The 18,111-nt window shown below is 38.6% G+C and overlaps 1 protein-coding gene across 1 annotated transcript in view; it reads left to right on the top strand.

The window, feature by feature from the left end:
• aldh1l1 (aldehyde dehydrogenase 1 family, member L1) overlaps positions 1–18,111 on the top strand; it is a 78,323-nt gene that overhangs the window by 32,984 nt on the left and 27,228 nt on the right. The window contains exons 8-15 of the mRNA XM_057846947.1: positions 5,447–5,584; positions 7,345–7,470; positions 12,409–12,500; positions 12,611–12,755; positions 12,893–13,012; positions 15,944–16,071; positions 16,796–16,946; positions 17,055–17,125. Coding sequence (XP_057702930.1) covers positions 5,447–5,584; positions 7,345–7,470; positions 12,409–12,500; positions 12,611–12,755; positions 12,893–13,012; positions 15,944–16,071; positions 16,796–16,946; positions 17,055–17,125 — 971 coding nt within the window. The remainder of the gene's footprint in view (positions 1–5,446; positions 5,585–7,344; positions 7,471–12,408; positions 12,501–12,610; positions 12,756–12,892; positions 13,013–15,943; positions 16,072–16,795; positions 16,947–17,054; positions 17,126–18,111) is intronic.

Below are 18,111 nucleotides of genomic sequence, written 5' to 3'. Positions count from 1 at the left end.
GACGCACGCTCACGGCGTCCCAGTTCGTCCCCTCCCTTTCGTTGAGTGCGGACGTGGTTTGTGTTTGATAGACATTTTGGACCATATTGAGTGTACTTTTGCTATTATGGGACCGAAAAAGAGTTACATACAGTCCTTATGGAAGGTGACTCGTGTTACCAATTCGCCCTCGACTGGTAATTGGCGGTGCTTTCAGCTTCCCACCGTCGTGAGAAGTGGACCGGCGAGTCACGTTGGCTCGTTGTCGTCGGTTGTCTTCGGTGCGCCCGATGGCGGCTTGCATACAAACACCCAGAGGTGTCGGATGGCTTTTTGTGGGCACTTTTATTAACAACCAAAAGCATGCGGGGGGCACAGCAGTGGAGTCTACGCTAACTGCGCACTTTGCCGGTAACACTCTCCTTCCAAACAGTAACTCCCTCCCTCCTCCTCCCACTCCTCCCACTCCCATACCATCGCAAAGGTAAATAAAACAACTTTATTATACAGTACAGTTTATTTCTTTAATTATAATACAATAGCACACTTATTATACATAAAATAAGGTATATTTTTGTGTAGTTTTAAGGCTTATTTAGTAGAAAATTATGTTTTATGGGGACCTGGGAACGGATTATTCTCATTTTAATGGTTTCTTATGGGAAATAAATGTTCGGAAGACGAACTTTTCGCCTCACGCACACTTTCTGGGAACCAATTATGTTCGTGAGCTGAGGTATCACTGTATTTGGTCTATACCAAAAGTTCATCTCAATATTTTGTTATGTAACCTTTGTTGGCAATAACGGAGGCCAAAAGTTTTCTGTAACTCTTCACAAGCTTTTCACACACTTTTGCTGGTATTTTGGCCCATTCCTCAATGCAGATCTCCTCTAGAGCAGTGATGTTTTGGGGCTGTCGTTGGGCAACACGGACTTTCAACTCCCTCCACAGATTTTCTATGGGGTTGAGACTTGGAGACTGGCTAGGCCACTCCAGGACCTTGAAATGCTTCTTATGAAGCCACTCCTTTGTTGCCCTGGCTCTGTGTTTGGGATCATTGTCATGCTGAAAGGCCCAGCCATGTCTCATCTTCACTGCCCTTGCTGATAGAAGAAGATTTTCACTCAAAATCTCTCGATACATGGCCCCATTCATTCTTTCCTTTACACAGATCAGTCGTCCTGGTCCCTTTGCAGAAAAACAGCCCCAAAGCATGATGTTTCCACCCCCATGCTTCACAGTGGGTATGGTGTTCTTCGGATGCAATTCGGTATTCTTTCTCCTCCAAACAAGAGAACCTGTGTTTCTACCAAAGAGTTCTATTTTGGTTTCATCTGACCATAAAACATTCTCCCAGTCCTCTTCTGGATCATCCAAATGCTCTCTATCGAACCGCAGACGGGCCTGGACGTGTACCCTCTTCAGCAGTGGGACAGGTCTGGCAGTGCAGGATTTGAGTCCCTGGCGGCGCATTGTGTTACTGATAGTAGCCTTTGTTACTGTGGTCCCAGCTCTCAGTAGGTCATTCACTAGGTCCCCCCATGTGGTTCTGGGATTTTTGCTCCCCGTTCTTGTTATCATTTTGACGCCACGGGGTGAGGAGGGAGTTGAAAGTCCATGTTGCCCAACGACAGCCCCAAAACATCACTGCTCTAGAGGAGATCTGCATGGAGGAATGGGCCAAAATACCAGCAACAGTGTGTGAAAAGCTTGTGAAGAGTTACAGAAAATGTTTAGCCTCCGTTATTGCCAACAAAGGGTACATAACAAAGTATTGAGATGAACTTTAGGTATTGACCAAATACTTATTTTACACCATGATTTGCAAATAAATTCTTTAAAAATCAAACAATGTGATTTTCAGGTTTTTTTCCCACATTCTGTCTCTCATGGTTGAGGTTTACCCATGTTGACAATTACAGGCCTCTCTAATATTTTCAAGTGGGAGAAGTTGCACAATTAGTGGTTGACTAAATACTTATTTGCCCCACTGTATATATCAGTATTCTAAGAAAGAACCGGAAAAATCATTAACTCCCCTGTTTTATGTAAAACTGTGCAGAATGGGAAAAAACTTGCAATATAATGGACTGCATTGTAAACAGATGCTTAACAAGCTCAAAAACACTGCGTAATGGCGGATTGCAAGCAACTATCGGGTGCATACCGCCACCTACTGTACAAGAGTGTGGTGGTGTTTATTGGCCAATATCCTGTTCACCTGCCTAATCTTGCTTGTACTCATGGTGCTGCCTCTAGTGCTCAGTTACAGTCTAGTTATAGGGGCTTATTGATTGTGCCATGGGCATGAACTATCAATTCACAATGAGAAAAAAAAAAGAAAACAAACTGAAGTTACGTCTAACGCAGGTGACAATTTGAAAAGTAGTGGAGTAAAACGTACATACCTGCGGTAAAATGTTGTGAAATAAGAGTAAAAAGTACCACTTCATATTTGTACTCAAGCAAAGTAAAGACACACAAAAATGTACAGTACTTAAGTACAGTAACAAAGTACTTTTACTTCGTTTCATTCCACCACTGCAATATGGACACTGCATATGCAATATTTGCACTGTTACATCAATGTCTATGCCCAAACTGTCATTCGCAAATTTGCAATCATATCATGTCAGCCATTAACTGCCGCGTCTGAATACTTTAAGTTGTCATATACGCACTGTTACTGTATACAAGTGGTCCCCAGGTCACAAACAAGCTCTGTTCCTACGCTGGCGACGTAACCAGAATGTCCGCATAAATTGGAATTCACCCTTTAAGTACCCCAAATTACTCCTTCTCAAAATAACTATCCCAAAACATGTATTATATGTCATATTGATAAAATAAAGTAATAAAAGAAAAAGAGATAGATAGATACTATGTACATTTTTAATTTGTCACTGTCAAACTGTGAACATGATATTAGAAATTAAAATGCTAATAATGACAAAGAGCTGAGGGGAGGGCAACGTGAAAGCAATACTCGAAACTAACAAAAAATGGCGTGACGTTTGCCTGGCTCTGCCAGACTATTCTCCACTGAGAGAAATAGTCTGGGAACCATCCCATTTACGGCCTTTTCGAGCAGATACAAAATCAATCGACAAATCAGATTCGTTTATTTGCGTGACGTGTTCTTCACGAGCAACGTCACTCTTGCGCGTCGAAAGTCGTCTCTTCAACAACACAGATGGTGAACGGCAGAGCCGAGAATATGTTCCAGTCCACGGTAAAATCAGTTTTAAATGACCAAAAACACATCGACACGAGTCATTGACAACAGTCTGTCTCGCGCTAGCCATGTTAAATAAACTCCGCTCTCTTCGTATGTTTACTTCCGCGCGCAGGTCCCTCGTCCTGCGGTCGCCATTTTTCTAACGTCACGTCTGCCCGTCGCTGATTGGTCCACTCCGCTGTGTTTGCTGTGGCTTGCTCTGCCCTGGAAATTGTATCCGAGTGAATGGTGGCCAGACTCAATAGACCCTACTCACCTACGTCACAAAATGGGCGTGTCGCTGTTTCCGGCCGCCATATTGTACCTCTTTTTCAGACCTATTCTCATTGTTTTCAATTAGTCGAGCAAGTTATAGAGCAATTCATGGAAGCCCCGGTGTTATCTGACGCTGTAAACTCATTGGATCCGTTGCATAAAAGGCGTTACGTGGAAAAGCTTCAGTTTATCCATTCGCCAGATCCGTATTTGATGCCTAAATCGATGTTTTTCGACCCGCTGGCTTCGCCTGACATCTGATATCCTGATATTTACAACTATCTTGTCCACACAAAATCAGCCTATTCTCACGAAAGTTTGAAAAACTTTAAAAGCTTGGAGGCTTATAAATGCTACGTTGCTGGTTGGGTGAAACAGGTCCTCGTACACGAAAATTCGGCAGGAATCCTGTGCTCGGAAGGTGAGTTACGAAATTTTCAATTCAAAATCTTTTGTTCTTGCTAACATCCACTGTCAAGTCTAATGTATTTCATATCATTTGTCAATGGAGCTAGGGCTTTTAATGTTTATATGGTTTAGCGATAGCACTCTCACTGTATACATATATAATACGTAATAAATAATAAATCCAGATTGTCCCTAGTTGAATTTATTTTTTGGCTTTTGACCTCAATAGTGAAATTGTAAATTAATTGTATGACAACTGTCTGATTATCCCCTTATAATTATATATTTTCAGGTAGTTCATTCACAACGTCTGAGTGTATGTTGTCTGCGATTAGCCTAGCAATGATCTTAATTGTGGTTCTCAGCCCAAAACCCTCTAAATATATATTAAATGCATCTTACCAGATATAAAATGACTACTACGTAATCTGTGGTAGTCGTTTGGAGCCCAGTTTTCTCGTCGAATTGCAGCAGTCAATCTCGGTCTCCTCTCCGGGTCTCTCGGAATACGGTAAAAATTCAAGTCTCTCCGTCTATCTTCTCTGTTTTTGCAACCGACCGCCACACACGACTTCACCATTTTGATTATTAATGTTAACGAGCAGAAAAACACGCCATAATAGGAGGAATTTACGAAGCGCTAATGCATTAACATGACTAGTATCCGGACAACATGGCGCGGGGGCGTGGCTGTGACGTCACGTGAGTAGGGTCTATAGCTGGAACAGCGGTGAGTCTGGTGTACCAGGCAAGCGTGACGTCAAACAAATCCGATTGCAAGAAAAGAAAGTGGACTGCACATATACTGTAGTATAATGAAATACCAGATATGCATATCAGGACTGTAGAGATCAACCATTTAGATTAATTAGACCTAATAAATAACAAAATTAAATGAGAAATAATATACTGTACTTACCATCAATGCTGAGAGTTGGCCTACAAGAGACTGGTAAGCGACTAAAAAACAAACAAACAAACAAACAAACAAACCAGAAAAAACATCAGAACAGACACATGCCCTAAATCAAAATAACGTAAATCTGGTACGTCGTAACCTGGGGACTACCTGTATATGATATATATCACTACATCACCACTTGCTGCTATTCACGTATTGAATATTTTTATTATTTATTTTTTAAATTTCTATTCTATTCTATTCTATTCTATTCTATTCTATTCTATTCTATTCTATTCTATTCTATATACTGGGGGTGTTGTGGTGGCTGGTTTGGATTATTATACCATATATACCAATCGCGTTGCCTTGACCGTCCACTTAGCAAACTAGTTGCTCCCTATGTCAGGTAGAAGATGAGTAGTCTACCAGTCTTATACTTGCTCTTGATTGATACATGAGGAATCTTGCTTAATGGTAGCAAAGAGTTGGTGTTCATCAAACCTACAAGCACATGTCCATGAAACTCCACAAAACTAAACAAAACACTCCTTCACTTAAACACAAGTGTTTAAGATGTGACTCTTTTCAGACTCTATTATATGTCAAACGGTTTTAGAGTGAAAACCTTCAACAATTGTTGTCTACTTATTTTTGTGTAGAAGGTGACTTTCTATGGCTCCTCTATGGTGGATAATGGCACCAATAAAACTGGGAAGCCCTTGGAGATCCTTGGGGCAAGTAAACCTGGAATTGTCACCAAAGAAGGCCTCGTCATCTTTGGCAATGACAGAAAGGCAGTAAGTTATCCTATTGTATTACTCAATGATACATGTTGACAGCTAATCATCTTGAAAGATTAAATATTTCTTAAAGAAGGCATTTTTCACAGGTCAAAACAGTTTGCAACTGTCGTAGTAACATTTCTGTGTCATATTTTGTTATAATACCAGCTATTATAAACCTCCTAAAACCAGTAAAATGCAGACAAAAATGCTTTGGCACAGTTATATCTATATTACACACACACACACACGCACACGCACACGCACACGCACACGCACACGCACACACACACACACACACACACACACACACACACACACAAAAACCCATACATTTTTTACACATGCATTAAGCTACTGCATTAGACATACTCTCAAAAGACATACACTAGAAACTGATTTTCATTCAAAATAGTATTTCTTCAATGATTTGCTAAACAACAGTTTAAAAAAACAGCAGCAACCTCAACCTCGATCTCCTAATTATTTTCCCTCATTTCTTCACATGTAAATGGAAAACCTCAATTTTAACTACTTAAGAACAATAGGATGCACATTAAAATTGAAGATAGTGTAAACATTTACTTTTTTGTTAACTGATACCAAAAACAAGTACATATGATTTACATTATGCACAGTGAAATGGAATATATTTTGAAGATCACGCAAACACTGACTTTTTTAAATTATAAGGAAACAGATAAGTACATAAGTAGCCTTACATAAATGAACAAAAATCATTCCAAAGTGCACATTGACATGTGCACTAGTTTCTGCAATGCACTTGTCACGGTCACGTTGTTCATTAATACTTTTAAATATTCACATTTACAGTGTTCCCGTGTTATGTTTTTTTTTTTTTTTTTTTTTTTTTGCCAAAACAAACATTTGATGTATCACATGTATTAGGTACAAAAAATATATAAAATGACATACCGGTAAATGTAGGACATAAATGTTGCATTAATATGCATACCAATACGGAAAAAGGTGGTGGCCATGCAGCTTTATTAGATGCGGCCCAGCGTTAGTCCAAAACTACATCTATATTTTGATAAATATTCTAAGTATTATAAAACGCTTTAAGCAACATTTAATGCGTGGAAAAGTGCTATATTAGCATCAGGTTATGCTACTCTGACAAAGGATGCTAATCTGATAGAACACCGGCCCTGAATCTTTTACCGGAACAACGTTCCAGCCCAATTTCACCCCTGGTTGTAAGCAATCCTGTGTTCATTTGATTTATATGACAAACATTGATTCGAATCAAGTGCAATCATGTTACATGCTAAAATGTCTGATTTGTAGTCACACAAGGACAGTGTTTGTAATCTAAGCTAAAATCCGCTATAAACACAAAAAGCCGAATTTACCTTGGTAATTTAGAGGGAATTCTATTGTGGTATTGTTGGTATTGCCAATACTAGCGATAGATATACCCCCAAGCGGTCCTTCTTAAGCAACGGCGCCATATTTGTAAATGATTTTGGATGAATAGCTGAAACAAAAGTGAAAAACGTGAATCGCTGGGTTTTTAATTTATAATAAACGTTGAATAGGTTTGCTGTCATTCCTTTTTTTATACTAAAGAAATGTCAAGTGTGTAAGTTAAATCACAAAGATTGAAACAACTCCATTTTACCCTAGGATAAATCTGTGTGATACACCCTTCTTGTCAGTAGTTGTTCCTCAAAATATTTACTATGTCCACAATCCTCTCGATTAACTTGTAAACTTTTACATTGCATTGTTTTTGACTCTTACCACTATAGCTGTTGGTAAAGAATTTGAAGTTTGAGGACGGGAAGATGATATCTGCCTCACAGTACTTTGGCTCAGAAAGCAGTGCTGCTTTGGAGCTGACTGAGGAGGAAAAGGAATTTGCTGAAAAGATCAAGGTAGAGTCAATCAATAAATCAATAGAGAGAGAATTTAATCATAATTAAATTAAAGTTTCATATTTTAGGGAAGTTGGATAAGCATGGAGGACCAAATGGGACAGAAAGGAATATATCAATACATCTTTAAATACTTAAATGTGTCATTATTTGAATAAAATGGGAATTAAAGCAATAAAAGTGTCATTAAATGTGTCATTAATTCATTAAAGTAGCAGCTAATTTAATGTAAAAACATAAACAATTATTTCACTATTTAATTAGTTATTTCCACTGGGGGGGTAGAGTAGCCAAAAATTTGACTCAAGTAAGAATAGCGTTACTTCAAAATAATATTATAATATTACTCAAGTAAAAATAAAAGTAGTCATCCAAAAAAGTACTCAAGTACAAGTATTTGTTAAAAACAATAAACGTAAAGTAATGAGTAATATTGTGAGTAACTGCTTACAATGTTTTTTTAACTGATACTTTTTTCTCAGCACAAATGTATCTATATGAACTGTTATTATTATATTGTACTATTACATGACCACATGAAGAATTTAAACAAATCATTGAATTCCGATGAGAGAAAAAAATGTACAGAAATGATGCATAATACGCCCAAAGAGTATGAGTTCCCTTCTAGTAGAGAAAACTTATTGTCTATCATAGAACTAAAAGGATCATACCTCTGGTTTTCCGTGGTCAATCTGTGCTAAATAAATACTGGGAGAGAGGTTAAAATGATGATGGAAGCTCTCTATGTCAAACGAAAAGGAACCAAGAACATGCATTGTGCAAAGCAGAGTTTATTGAAGTTGTTGGTGTCATTTTGGCTCTTCGTTGAAATTCACAAAACTTACCTCCTCCTCTACTTGTATGGCCCGTGTTTGACCCGTTTCTTTATAATCGACCCATCTTGTCAACCCATCTGGTCAATGTGACGGGAGTAAAAGTACAGTTGCAGGTGGAAAAAAAAGTGACTAAGTGAAAGTATCTAAGAAAAAATATACTCAACTAAAAGTACAAAAATAATTGCTTTAAAATTTACAATAAAAAGTAAAAGTATTTTCTCCTGATGCAAAAATGTATTATACATATATTTACAGGTAGTCCCCGGGTTACGAACGAGTTCCTAGGCTGCCGATGTAAACCAAATTTCTGTATAAGTCGGAATTAACCTTTTAAGTGCTCCTAAATACAAAATAACTGTCCAGAAATATGTATTATACATCATATCAATAAGATAAAGTACAATATAAGATACTGTGAGATAAGTTGTGTTAAATGTCGTTATATTGAATAATCATTCAGGCTTAAAACAAAACAACAACAACAACAACAACAAAAATAATATATATATATATACAGTGAGGAGAACAAGTATTTGATACACTGTCAATGGGAAAACCCATTGGCAGTGTATCAAATACTTGTTCTCCCCACTGTATACGTATATATTAGGGCTGTCAAAATTATCGCGTTAACGTGCGGTAATTAATTTTTTTAATTAATCACGTTAAAATATTTGACACAATTAACGCACATGTCCCGCTCAGACAGTATTCTGTCTTTTGGTAAGTTTTACAGCAAGGTTTTTTGTGCAGTCTAACAGCGAACTCTTGTGGTCGCTTTGCAACATGGTTTATTGCTTTCTTGCCAGTTCAGTATGGCTGCAAGACGTCTCGGGCTGACGCCTACGTTGTAATGTATGGAAAATAAGTATTTGGTCAATACATAAGGTTCATCTCAATAGTTTGTTATGTACCCTTTGCTAGCAATAACGGAGGCCAAACGTTTTCTGTAACTCTTCACAAGCTTTTCACACACTGCTGCTGGTATTTTGGGCCATTCCTCCATCCAGATCTCCTCTAGAGCAGTGATGTTTTGGGGCTGTCGTTGGGCAACGCAGACTTTCAATTCCCTGTGCCTCCCTGGGGTTGAGATCTGGAGACTGGCTAGGCCACTCCAGGACCTTGAAATGCTTCTTACAAAGCCACTCCTTTCTCTCCCTGGCTGTATGTTTGGGATCATTGCTGATGGAAGGAGATTTTCACTCAAAATCTCTCGATACATGGCCCAATTCATTCTTTCCTTTACACAGATCAGTCGTCCTGGTTCCTTTGCAGAAAAACAGCCCCAAAGCATGATGTTTCCACCCCCATGCTTCACAGTGGGTATGGTGTTCTAAGGATGCAATCCGGTATTCTTTCTCCTCCAAACACGAGAACCTGTGTTTCAATTCTGGTTTCATCTGACCATAACACATTCTCCCAGTCCTCTTCTGGATCATCCAAATGCTCTCTAGCGAACCGCAGACCGGCCTGGACGTGTACTTTCTTCAGCAGGGGACACGTCTGGCAATGCAGGATTTGAGTCCCTGGCGGTGCATTGTGCTACTGACATATAGCCTTTGTTACTGTGATCCCAGCTCTCTGTAGGTCACAAGGTCCCCCCGTGTGGTTCTGGGATTTTTGCTCACCGTTCTTGTTATCATTTTGACGCCACAGGGTGAGATCTTGCATGGAGCCCCAGATTGAGGGAGATTATCAGTGTTCTTGTATGTCTTCCATTTTCTAATAATTGCTCCCACAGTTGATTTCTTTACACCAAGTGTTTTACCTATTGCAGATTCAGTCTTCCCAGCCTGGTGCAGGTCAAGTGTTTTACCTATTGCAGATTCAGTCTTCCCAGCCTGGTGCAGGTCTACAATTTTGTCTCTAGTGTCTTTCGACAGCTCTTTGGTCTTGGCCATAGTGGAGTTTGGAGTGTGACTGACTGAGATTTTGGACAGGTGTGTTTTATACCGATAATGAGTTAAAACAGGTGCCATTAATACAGGTAACGAGTGGAGCCGCGTTAGACCTCGTTAGAAGAAGTTAGAACCTCTTTGACACCCAGAAATCTTGCTTGTTTGTAGGTGACCAAATACTTATTTTCCACTCCACTTTGGAAATAAATTCTTTAAAAATCAAACAAAGTGATTTTCAGTTTTTTTTTTTTTTCCATATTCTGTCTCTCATGGTTGAGGTTTACCCATGTTGATAATTACAGGCCTCTCTAATCTTTTCAGGTAGAAGAACTTGCACAATTGGTGGTTGACTAAATACTTATTTGCCCCACTGTATATATATTTGAGCTTTACTCGCGAGTGTGTCGCCTTGCTGAGAGAGCGCCGTGAAAAGCGTAGGGAGGCGAGAGAGGGGGAATATTAATGCCGCTCAGATCGCCAGCGATCTGATTCTCTTGACACGAGCCCGCTGTCCGAACTCAGAAATCCAGATCGGCACTTACAGAAGGAGTCGGCACCGGGGGAGAAGCAGCAGCAGCAGTATGAGTACAAGGAAGTGGGACATGACTCCGTCAGGAACTGCAGGACGGTGGCGACACTGCTGGGGGAGGAGGGGATTCCACTATATTATATTAATATTAGGGCTGTCAAACGATTAAAATTTTTAATCGAGTTAATTACAGCTTAAAAATTAATTAATCGTAATTAATCGCAATTCAAACCATCTATAAAATATGCCATATTTTTCTGTAAATTATTGTTGGAATGGAAAGATAAGACAGAAGATATACATTCAACATACGGTACATAAGTACAGTATTTGTTTATTATAACAATAAATCAACAAGATGGCATTAACATTATTAACATTCTCTTCAAGCTATCCATGGATAGAAAGACTTGTAGTTCTTAAAAGATAAATGTTAGAACAAGGTAAAGAAATTTTATATTAAAACCCATCTTAATGTTTTCGTTTTATTAAAATTTGTAAAATTTTCAATCAAAAAATAAACTAGTAGCTTGCCATTGTTGAGGTCAATAATTACACCATTCTCACTCATGGTGTAACACATAAAATCAGTTGGACCCTGGCGCCAGCAGAGGGCGCCAAACACCAAAAAACAAGTAACAATCATTTTAATCTGTTTGAGCGGGGCATGTGTGTTAATTGCATCAAATATTTTAACGTGATCAATTAAAAAAAATTAATTACCGCCCGTTAACGTGATAATTTTGACAGCTCTATATAATATATATATATTTAAATATACATAGAGAGAGCTGAATCAATATTCAAAGAAATAACCAGAAAATCATTGACTGCTAAGTTTTATTTAAAACTGTGCAAAATGGAAAAAACAAGCAATAAAATTGACTGCACTGTAAACAGAAGCTTAAAAAACTAAAAAAAAATTAGCTTAACAGCAGATTGCAAGCAACTATGAGGTACATACTGCCACCTGCTGTACAAGAGTGTGCAGCACCCATCTGAAGGTGCGCTGCTCTCACTGTTGGTTTTTATTCGTCAATATCTTTTTCACCTGTCTAATCTTGCGTGTACTCGTGCTGCTGCCTCTAGTGCTCCGTTACGGTATCGTTGCACGATGCGTATTGATTGCGCCGGAGGCATGAAAGTGAAACTATCAATTCACAATGAGAAAAAAAGAAAATAAATCTAACGCATAACGCAGGCGACAATTTGAAAAGTGGTGGAGTATAAAGTACGGATATATGCTGTAAAATGTAACAAATTAAAAAGTACCGCAGTATATTTGTACAGATACACAAAAAATGTACTTAAGTACAGTAAAGAAGTACTTTTACAGCGTTACATTCCACTGCTGGCCAGGTAAACAATTGGCTATTAGTCCTGCCCACTGACTTTGATGGGTGATTTTGACAGACAAAATAAATTCATGAAAAGCTGCAACACATGTCCATGAAATAATTATATTAATTTATAATAATATATGTTTTATATTGCGTAGTATTTTAATGACACATTTAATGACATGTATTTATCTAATTCCCATTTTAATTAGTTAATGATACATTTAAGTATTTATTTAAAGATGTATTCATATATTTTATTGTATCTCCCCATACATTAGCTCTGTTTCATGATTTAAAACAAAAGCAGTTGAATGTTTTTACTCCTACAGGTAGTGTGGCACAGCATTCTGACTAACGTCAGTCTGATTGAAGACACCACAGATTTCTTCAAGTCAGGAGCTGCCTCCATGGATGTAGTCAGGTGAAAAGAAGGCATAAAATAGAATGACGTCATTATCCGTACTTCATATTGTCAAACTGTAATACACATCTTTACTAGCGTCACATTGTTTAGTTTGTCGTCATTTTAAGGCTCATCGAGGAGATGAAACAGTGTGAAAGTGCCTGTGAATTACAAAACGAGGACGTCTACATGAACACCACCTTTCGGGATTTTATCCAGATGTGTGTGAGGAAGCTGCGAGGAGAGGAAAATGAAGAATTGATCACCGATTATGTATGCTCATTAAAAAAAACGTGTACATGTATTTTTGTTTACAAACAGTAGCTCCTTATTTTCTGATAGTTTTTTTTTTATACGGCAGTATAAAATCCTAGCGATGTGTTTTTCTTATTTTTATTTTTAATTTTCAGGTGGAGAGAAACATCAATGGCATGAATGTCCAAATGCCACATCAGCTATTCATTAATGGAGAATTTGTTGATGCAGAGGGAGGACAAACTTACAAGACAATAAATCCAAATGATGGCACAGTAAGTTGACACAGGTTTGGTCTAAATGTTCACCACAGCATTAGATTTTATTCCCTGATTTTCCATGTAAAAATCAATAATTGTCTTGCTATAAAGTTTATAATCAGTGTTTTCTTACAGATAGAGCTTGTATAGTATCACACCTAAAACCTTTATAAGGATCAACCCTTATACAGATCTAAAAAGAAAGGTGGCTGAGATGTGCCAAACACTTACAGATATAAAACATGTTAACCGAAGCCGAAAAAAATGTACATTTCAGAAAACAAATGAACAAAAGCCAGAAGAAATCACCAATCACAGAAAACAAATCACAAGTCAGACAACAAGATAATGTGATTAGTGTGACTTTGCTGTAGCTTGCATTGGAGAAACTTTGTGTAATGTTTTGTACGTTTTGACACATTTTGCATATCAAGAGGTTGGGCCTTGATTTGTATAGTGTGACATGACATACAGTAACAGCATGTCCACGATTACGGCATACAAGTTACTGAGTACTGTACTACACTAATCCCCAACCACCGGGCCGGGGACCAGTACTAGTCTGTGGCACATTTGCTACCGGGCCGCAGAGAAATAATAAATCATTTGTTATAGACAGCAATCTGGCCTGTGCCTCTTGACACATCAATATGCCTCTCTACTCTATTGACTAATCCGAGTAGAGGAGCCTACAACCAAGTCCATTCTGCATAATATGTGGCTAAAAACGAGCAAACAAGGCAGCAAAAGTGAATACACTGAGAGCATCATACCTTGTGGCGAACCATATTGCTGAAGCCAAGAAACTGTTCACGATTGGAGAAGAACCTGCGACCAAGGATATTTGCCATCCAGTTTTAGGAGAGGCCGCTGTTAAAAAAAGGTTGATTCAGCATATGCTGAGTTACATTTTCCCTGCACTTAATGTTCGTTTTTAGCCCTGTCGTGTTATTTTATATTTACTGTTATTTTCTGCCGCACATTGCCGGTCCATAAAAAAAGGTCAACATTACACCGGTCCGTGATGCAAAAAAGGTAGGAGACCACTGCTGTACTGTACTGAGTGACTGTAAAAGCCATTTGTTCATGACTGAGAGTGAAAAAAACTACATAATCGATGGCAACGCTTGTACTTCGACCTGTTGAGCTATACCAACACCTGACATGACTACCGCTGTGAAGTTGGCCCCACATCAGACGCAAATTTATACAAAAATGACGTCCTTCATTTGTGCACGTTTGTGCTGAAAATAATTTGGTTGGTGCTGCTATCATTTTTTAGATATTAACAATTTTTTATTGGTCAATCTGGGGTCAACCAGCCCCCCATTTTGATTAAAAATGGCTAAAAATGGTTTCAAATCGTTTGTGTTATGCTTGTGCTGCTTTGTGCTTAAAAAAAATTCTTTTATGCTGCTATCATTTTGAGATCTTGACATATTAATTTTGATTGATGACGTCACGCAGCCCCCCATTTATTGCAAAATGGACCCGAAATGGTGCCATTCGTTTATGCTACGTTTGTGCTTGTTTGTGCTGCTATTGTTTCCTACATATTGAGATATTAATTTCAAGTGATGACGTCAATCGCAGCACCTTCGTCACAGCTGACGAAGCGTACAAACTGTCTCAATAACAGAGGGGTGTCCAAACAACTAGCCCAAACGTAACACAAACGAATGGCACCCCTTCGGGTCCATTTTGCAATAAATAGGGGGCTGCGAGTCAATCATATCTCGAAATTAATAACTAAATATCTCAAAAATGATTGCAGCACAAATGAAAACTTTTAAAGCACAAACCAGCACAAACGTTGCACAAATGATTGACACCATTTTTAGCCATTTATAATCAAAATGGGGGGCTGGTTGACCTCAGACTGACCTATAAAAGTATTGTTACTATCTCAGAAACGATAGCAGCAATAATGTTTTTTTTTTTTTTTGCAGCACAAACAAGGAGCCATCTGCACTAGGACCAGGCCATAAAATCCCTCTGAGAATTTACTGGACACAATCATAAATTACTAAACATTATCTAACATAGAAATGACAAAGGTAAATTAAAAGTATGAAAAAACTAAAAGACGAAGAAAAAAACTAACCTTTGAACGTGTTTTAGTTTAAAAAAAAAAAAAAATAATAATAATAATAAAAAAGATTAAAAAAGACATGAGACAAGATGTCCGTGGCATTGAATGGCAGCCAATGAGTTCTTTTTTAAGTATTTCAGGTCATTTCCTGTTGATTTAGGGGCATCTCTGGGTCACTGCCTGTTTATATTGGGGCATTTATGGGTTATTTCCTGTTGATTTAGGGTTACTGAACATGAAGTGACCCGAGAATGTCCCAAAATGAATAGGAAGTGACTCTCAATAAACAGGAAGTGACCTGTAAATGTCCCCAAAACCGGGAAGACTGGCTGTGAATGCTCTGGTTTGAATGCCATTGACAGCTCTAGATGTCGCAATTCATTCTGACGTTCATTCACTCGCCCCTCCCAGTCAAAATGAATTGGACGCCTAGTGCCATCAAAGGCAACCAATGAGTTAACAGACAATATTCTAGCGGAAAAAAATTGGAAGCAACCTGTTTTTTTTTGTGTGTGTTTTTTTTTTGTTTTACTGTATATTGATTCTTGGCGGGAGCATATCAATAACCTTTTAAGACACAAATATTGCAATATATCACAGTTTCGATATATTGTCACACCCCTAGTCTTGAGTCTATCTTTAAAAATGACAACATTCTGTGTGGCCCTGAGGCCGTAGGTCCATGTCCTGACTCTGGGAATTACTAAAAGACTGAAGTCGGAAAACTTCACTGTAGTGAGGGTTTGTATGGTAATTGAAGTTCAAAAAGATAAGAAGACCCAAGACATTAAAAAATCAGTTGTTTTGCCTCAAAATCGATCCGCATGTGTGATGGTTGTATGTGTGTTCTGCAGGCCATCTGTGATGTGTCCCTCGCGCAGATTGCTGACGTGGACAAGGCTGTTGCTGCTGCTAAGGAAGCATTTGAAGAGGGAGAGTGGGGCAAAATGAATCCAAGAGACAGAGGCAGACTCATTTACAAGTTAGTGCAATTGTGAATGGTGTTTTGCATGGCCACCTCGTGTCACATCTCATGTAGAAAATCTCTCGGGAGCAGGGGTGGACAGGTGGTCTACAAAGGGCCGCAGTGGGTGTAGGTTTTTAGTCCAACCGAACAATACGACACCATTTCACCAGTCCGGTGTCAAGTGTAATCAGTTGCAAAGACAGTCACTTTCCTACTCAAAAACTCAGGAAATTTCAAGAAAGTGCATTTATCAAGGTTTCGTCTGCTGTGACTTGTGTGTATCCATTTGCCAAAACAGCATGCTATCACTCAAGGGTGTGGATTTGGTCACAACATTGGTAGGGACGATATAACAGCATAACCTGCACGTAGACTTTTTGCTGGGGATGGGACAGTAATAAAACCAAACAGATTATTGAACGGTGGTCAGGACTACATTTCTCATGAATATGAACCTAATTAATCGAGAGGCTAAATGATCAATTCAAAATTAATCTGCATTGATTTATACTAACTTTCATGTGTATTGTTCAGGTGATAGGGGTTGGGGATCCTTGAGGTAGAGTTGGACAAATTAGTCAATTGATAATCCAAAGAAGCCTGCATATTTGTGCTCAAGTGTCAGCGGAATTCACATTTGGAAAATAATTCACTTTGACTTACTTTGCTTTCCGGATCACATATGTACATTGTTGATGTGACAAATACCTCTGCATTTCCTGTGTGTTCCATATTACAGGCTGGCTGATCTAATGGAGCAAAATCAAGAGGAGCTGGCCACCATTGAATCCATTGACTCTGGGGCTGTTTACACGCTAGCGCTGAAGACACATGTGGGCATGTCAATCCAGACCTTCCGCTACTTTGCCGGCTGGTGTGACAAAATTCAAGTAATAGCCCCCTTTAAAAACAACCGTAACACTACCAAAAACCACCAGTGTTATTTTGTTTTGTTCTTGTAATTGTTGCTGCTATTGTTGTAACTCATACAATTTCAGGGCAACACAATCCCTATCAATCAAGCCAGACCCAACCGCAACCTCACCTTCACCAAGAAGGAACCAATAGGGTGAGAAGAGCACTTTCAAATTAATATTGTCTCAATTTAAAGGGAGACACAACACCTATACAGTTGTGGTCAAATGTTTACATACACTTGTAAATAACATAATGACATGGTCCTCTTGAGTTTCATGTTATTTTTACAACTCTGAATTTTCTCTGATAGAGTGATTAGAAAAGATAACCTCCAAAAATATTCATGAAGATCGGTTATTTTATGACTTTAAAGGGATTAACAGAAAAAATGACCAAGTCTGCAGGTAATTAGCAATTTTGGTGACTTAGAAAGGTAAGTCAATGCAATGAACTTCATATAATGGCCACTTAACTTCTTCTGAATGATTATGTTTGACTAAAATTGGTGAATTCTCTGAGGCCATTTAAAGGGGAAATGTGAACTAAGGTTGGCCAACCATGTTTTTGAATAATATCAATGGCTGAACAATTATAAGAATATTTTCATTATTTTTTTTAACGCAACCCTTCCAGATTCTTTGTTTAACCCTTAGCAACGCCCTTAACAACGAAAATGCTTTTCTTCGGCAATCTTCGGAAATCTTCGGAAATTACGTCACACCGGGAAGTGCAAGGGAAGCCCACCATAGAACAGTATTGTTTGTTGCATTGATTCTCGGTAAGATGCCACGGTGGTGTGTGGCGATGTTTTGTTCTCACTCAAACGAAAAGTTGTATGACTGGCCAAAAGATAGCAGGGCACGTAAATGGACATCTTTCGTTCGCACGAAGCGAATGAATTTCACGCCATCGTCGAGTAGTCTTCTCTGCTGCAAACACTTCGAAGATGCCTGCTTCCTTAACCGGTCTGCTTATGATCAAGTATTTGCCAAAAAGTAAGTGTGATTTTTGGATAGATGACTGATGACTTTGTCAAAGCAGAGCTGCCAACTGTTGTGGAATGTACAGTAGAAGCTAGCGACGTTAGTCGAAAGCCAACTCGTGGCAATAGTCGTGACATACTTGTTGTTGTGTTCG

This window comes from Corythoichthys intestinalis, chromosome 9 (assembly GCF_030265065.1).
Source record: "Corythoichthys intestinalis isolate RoL2023-P3 chromosome 9, ASM3026506v1, whole genome shotgun sequence".
NCBI classification, from domain to species: domain Eukaryota; kingdom Metazoa; phylum Chordata; class Actinopteri; order Syngnathiformes; family Syngnathidae; genus Corythoichthys; species Corythoichthys intestinalis.
Note: the sequence above shows the minus strand (reverse complement) of the source record. Positions and strands in the feature narration are given on the sequence as shown.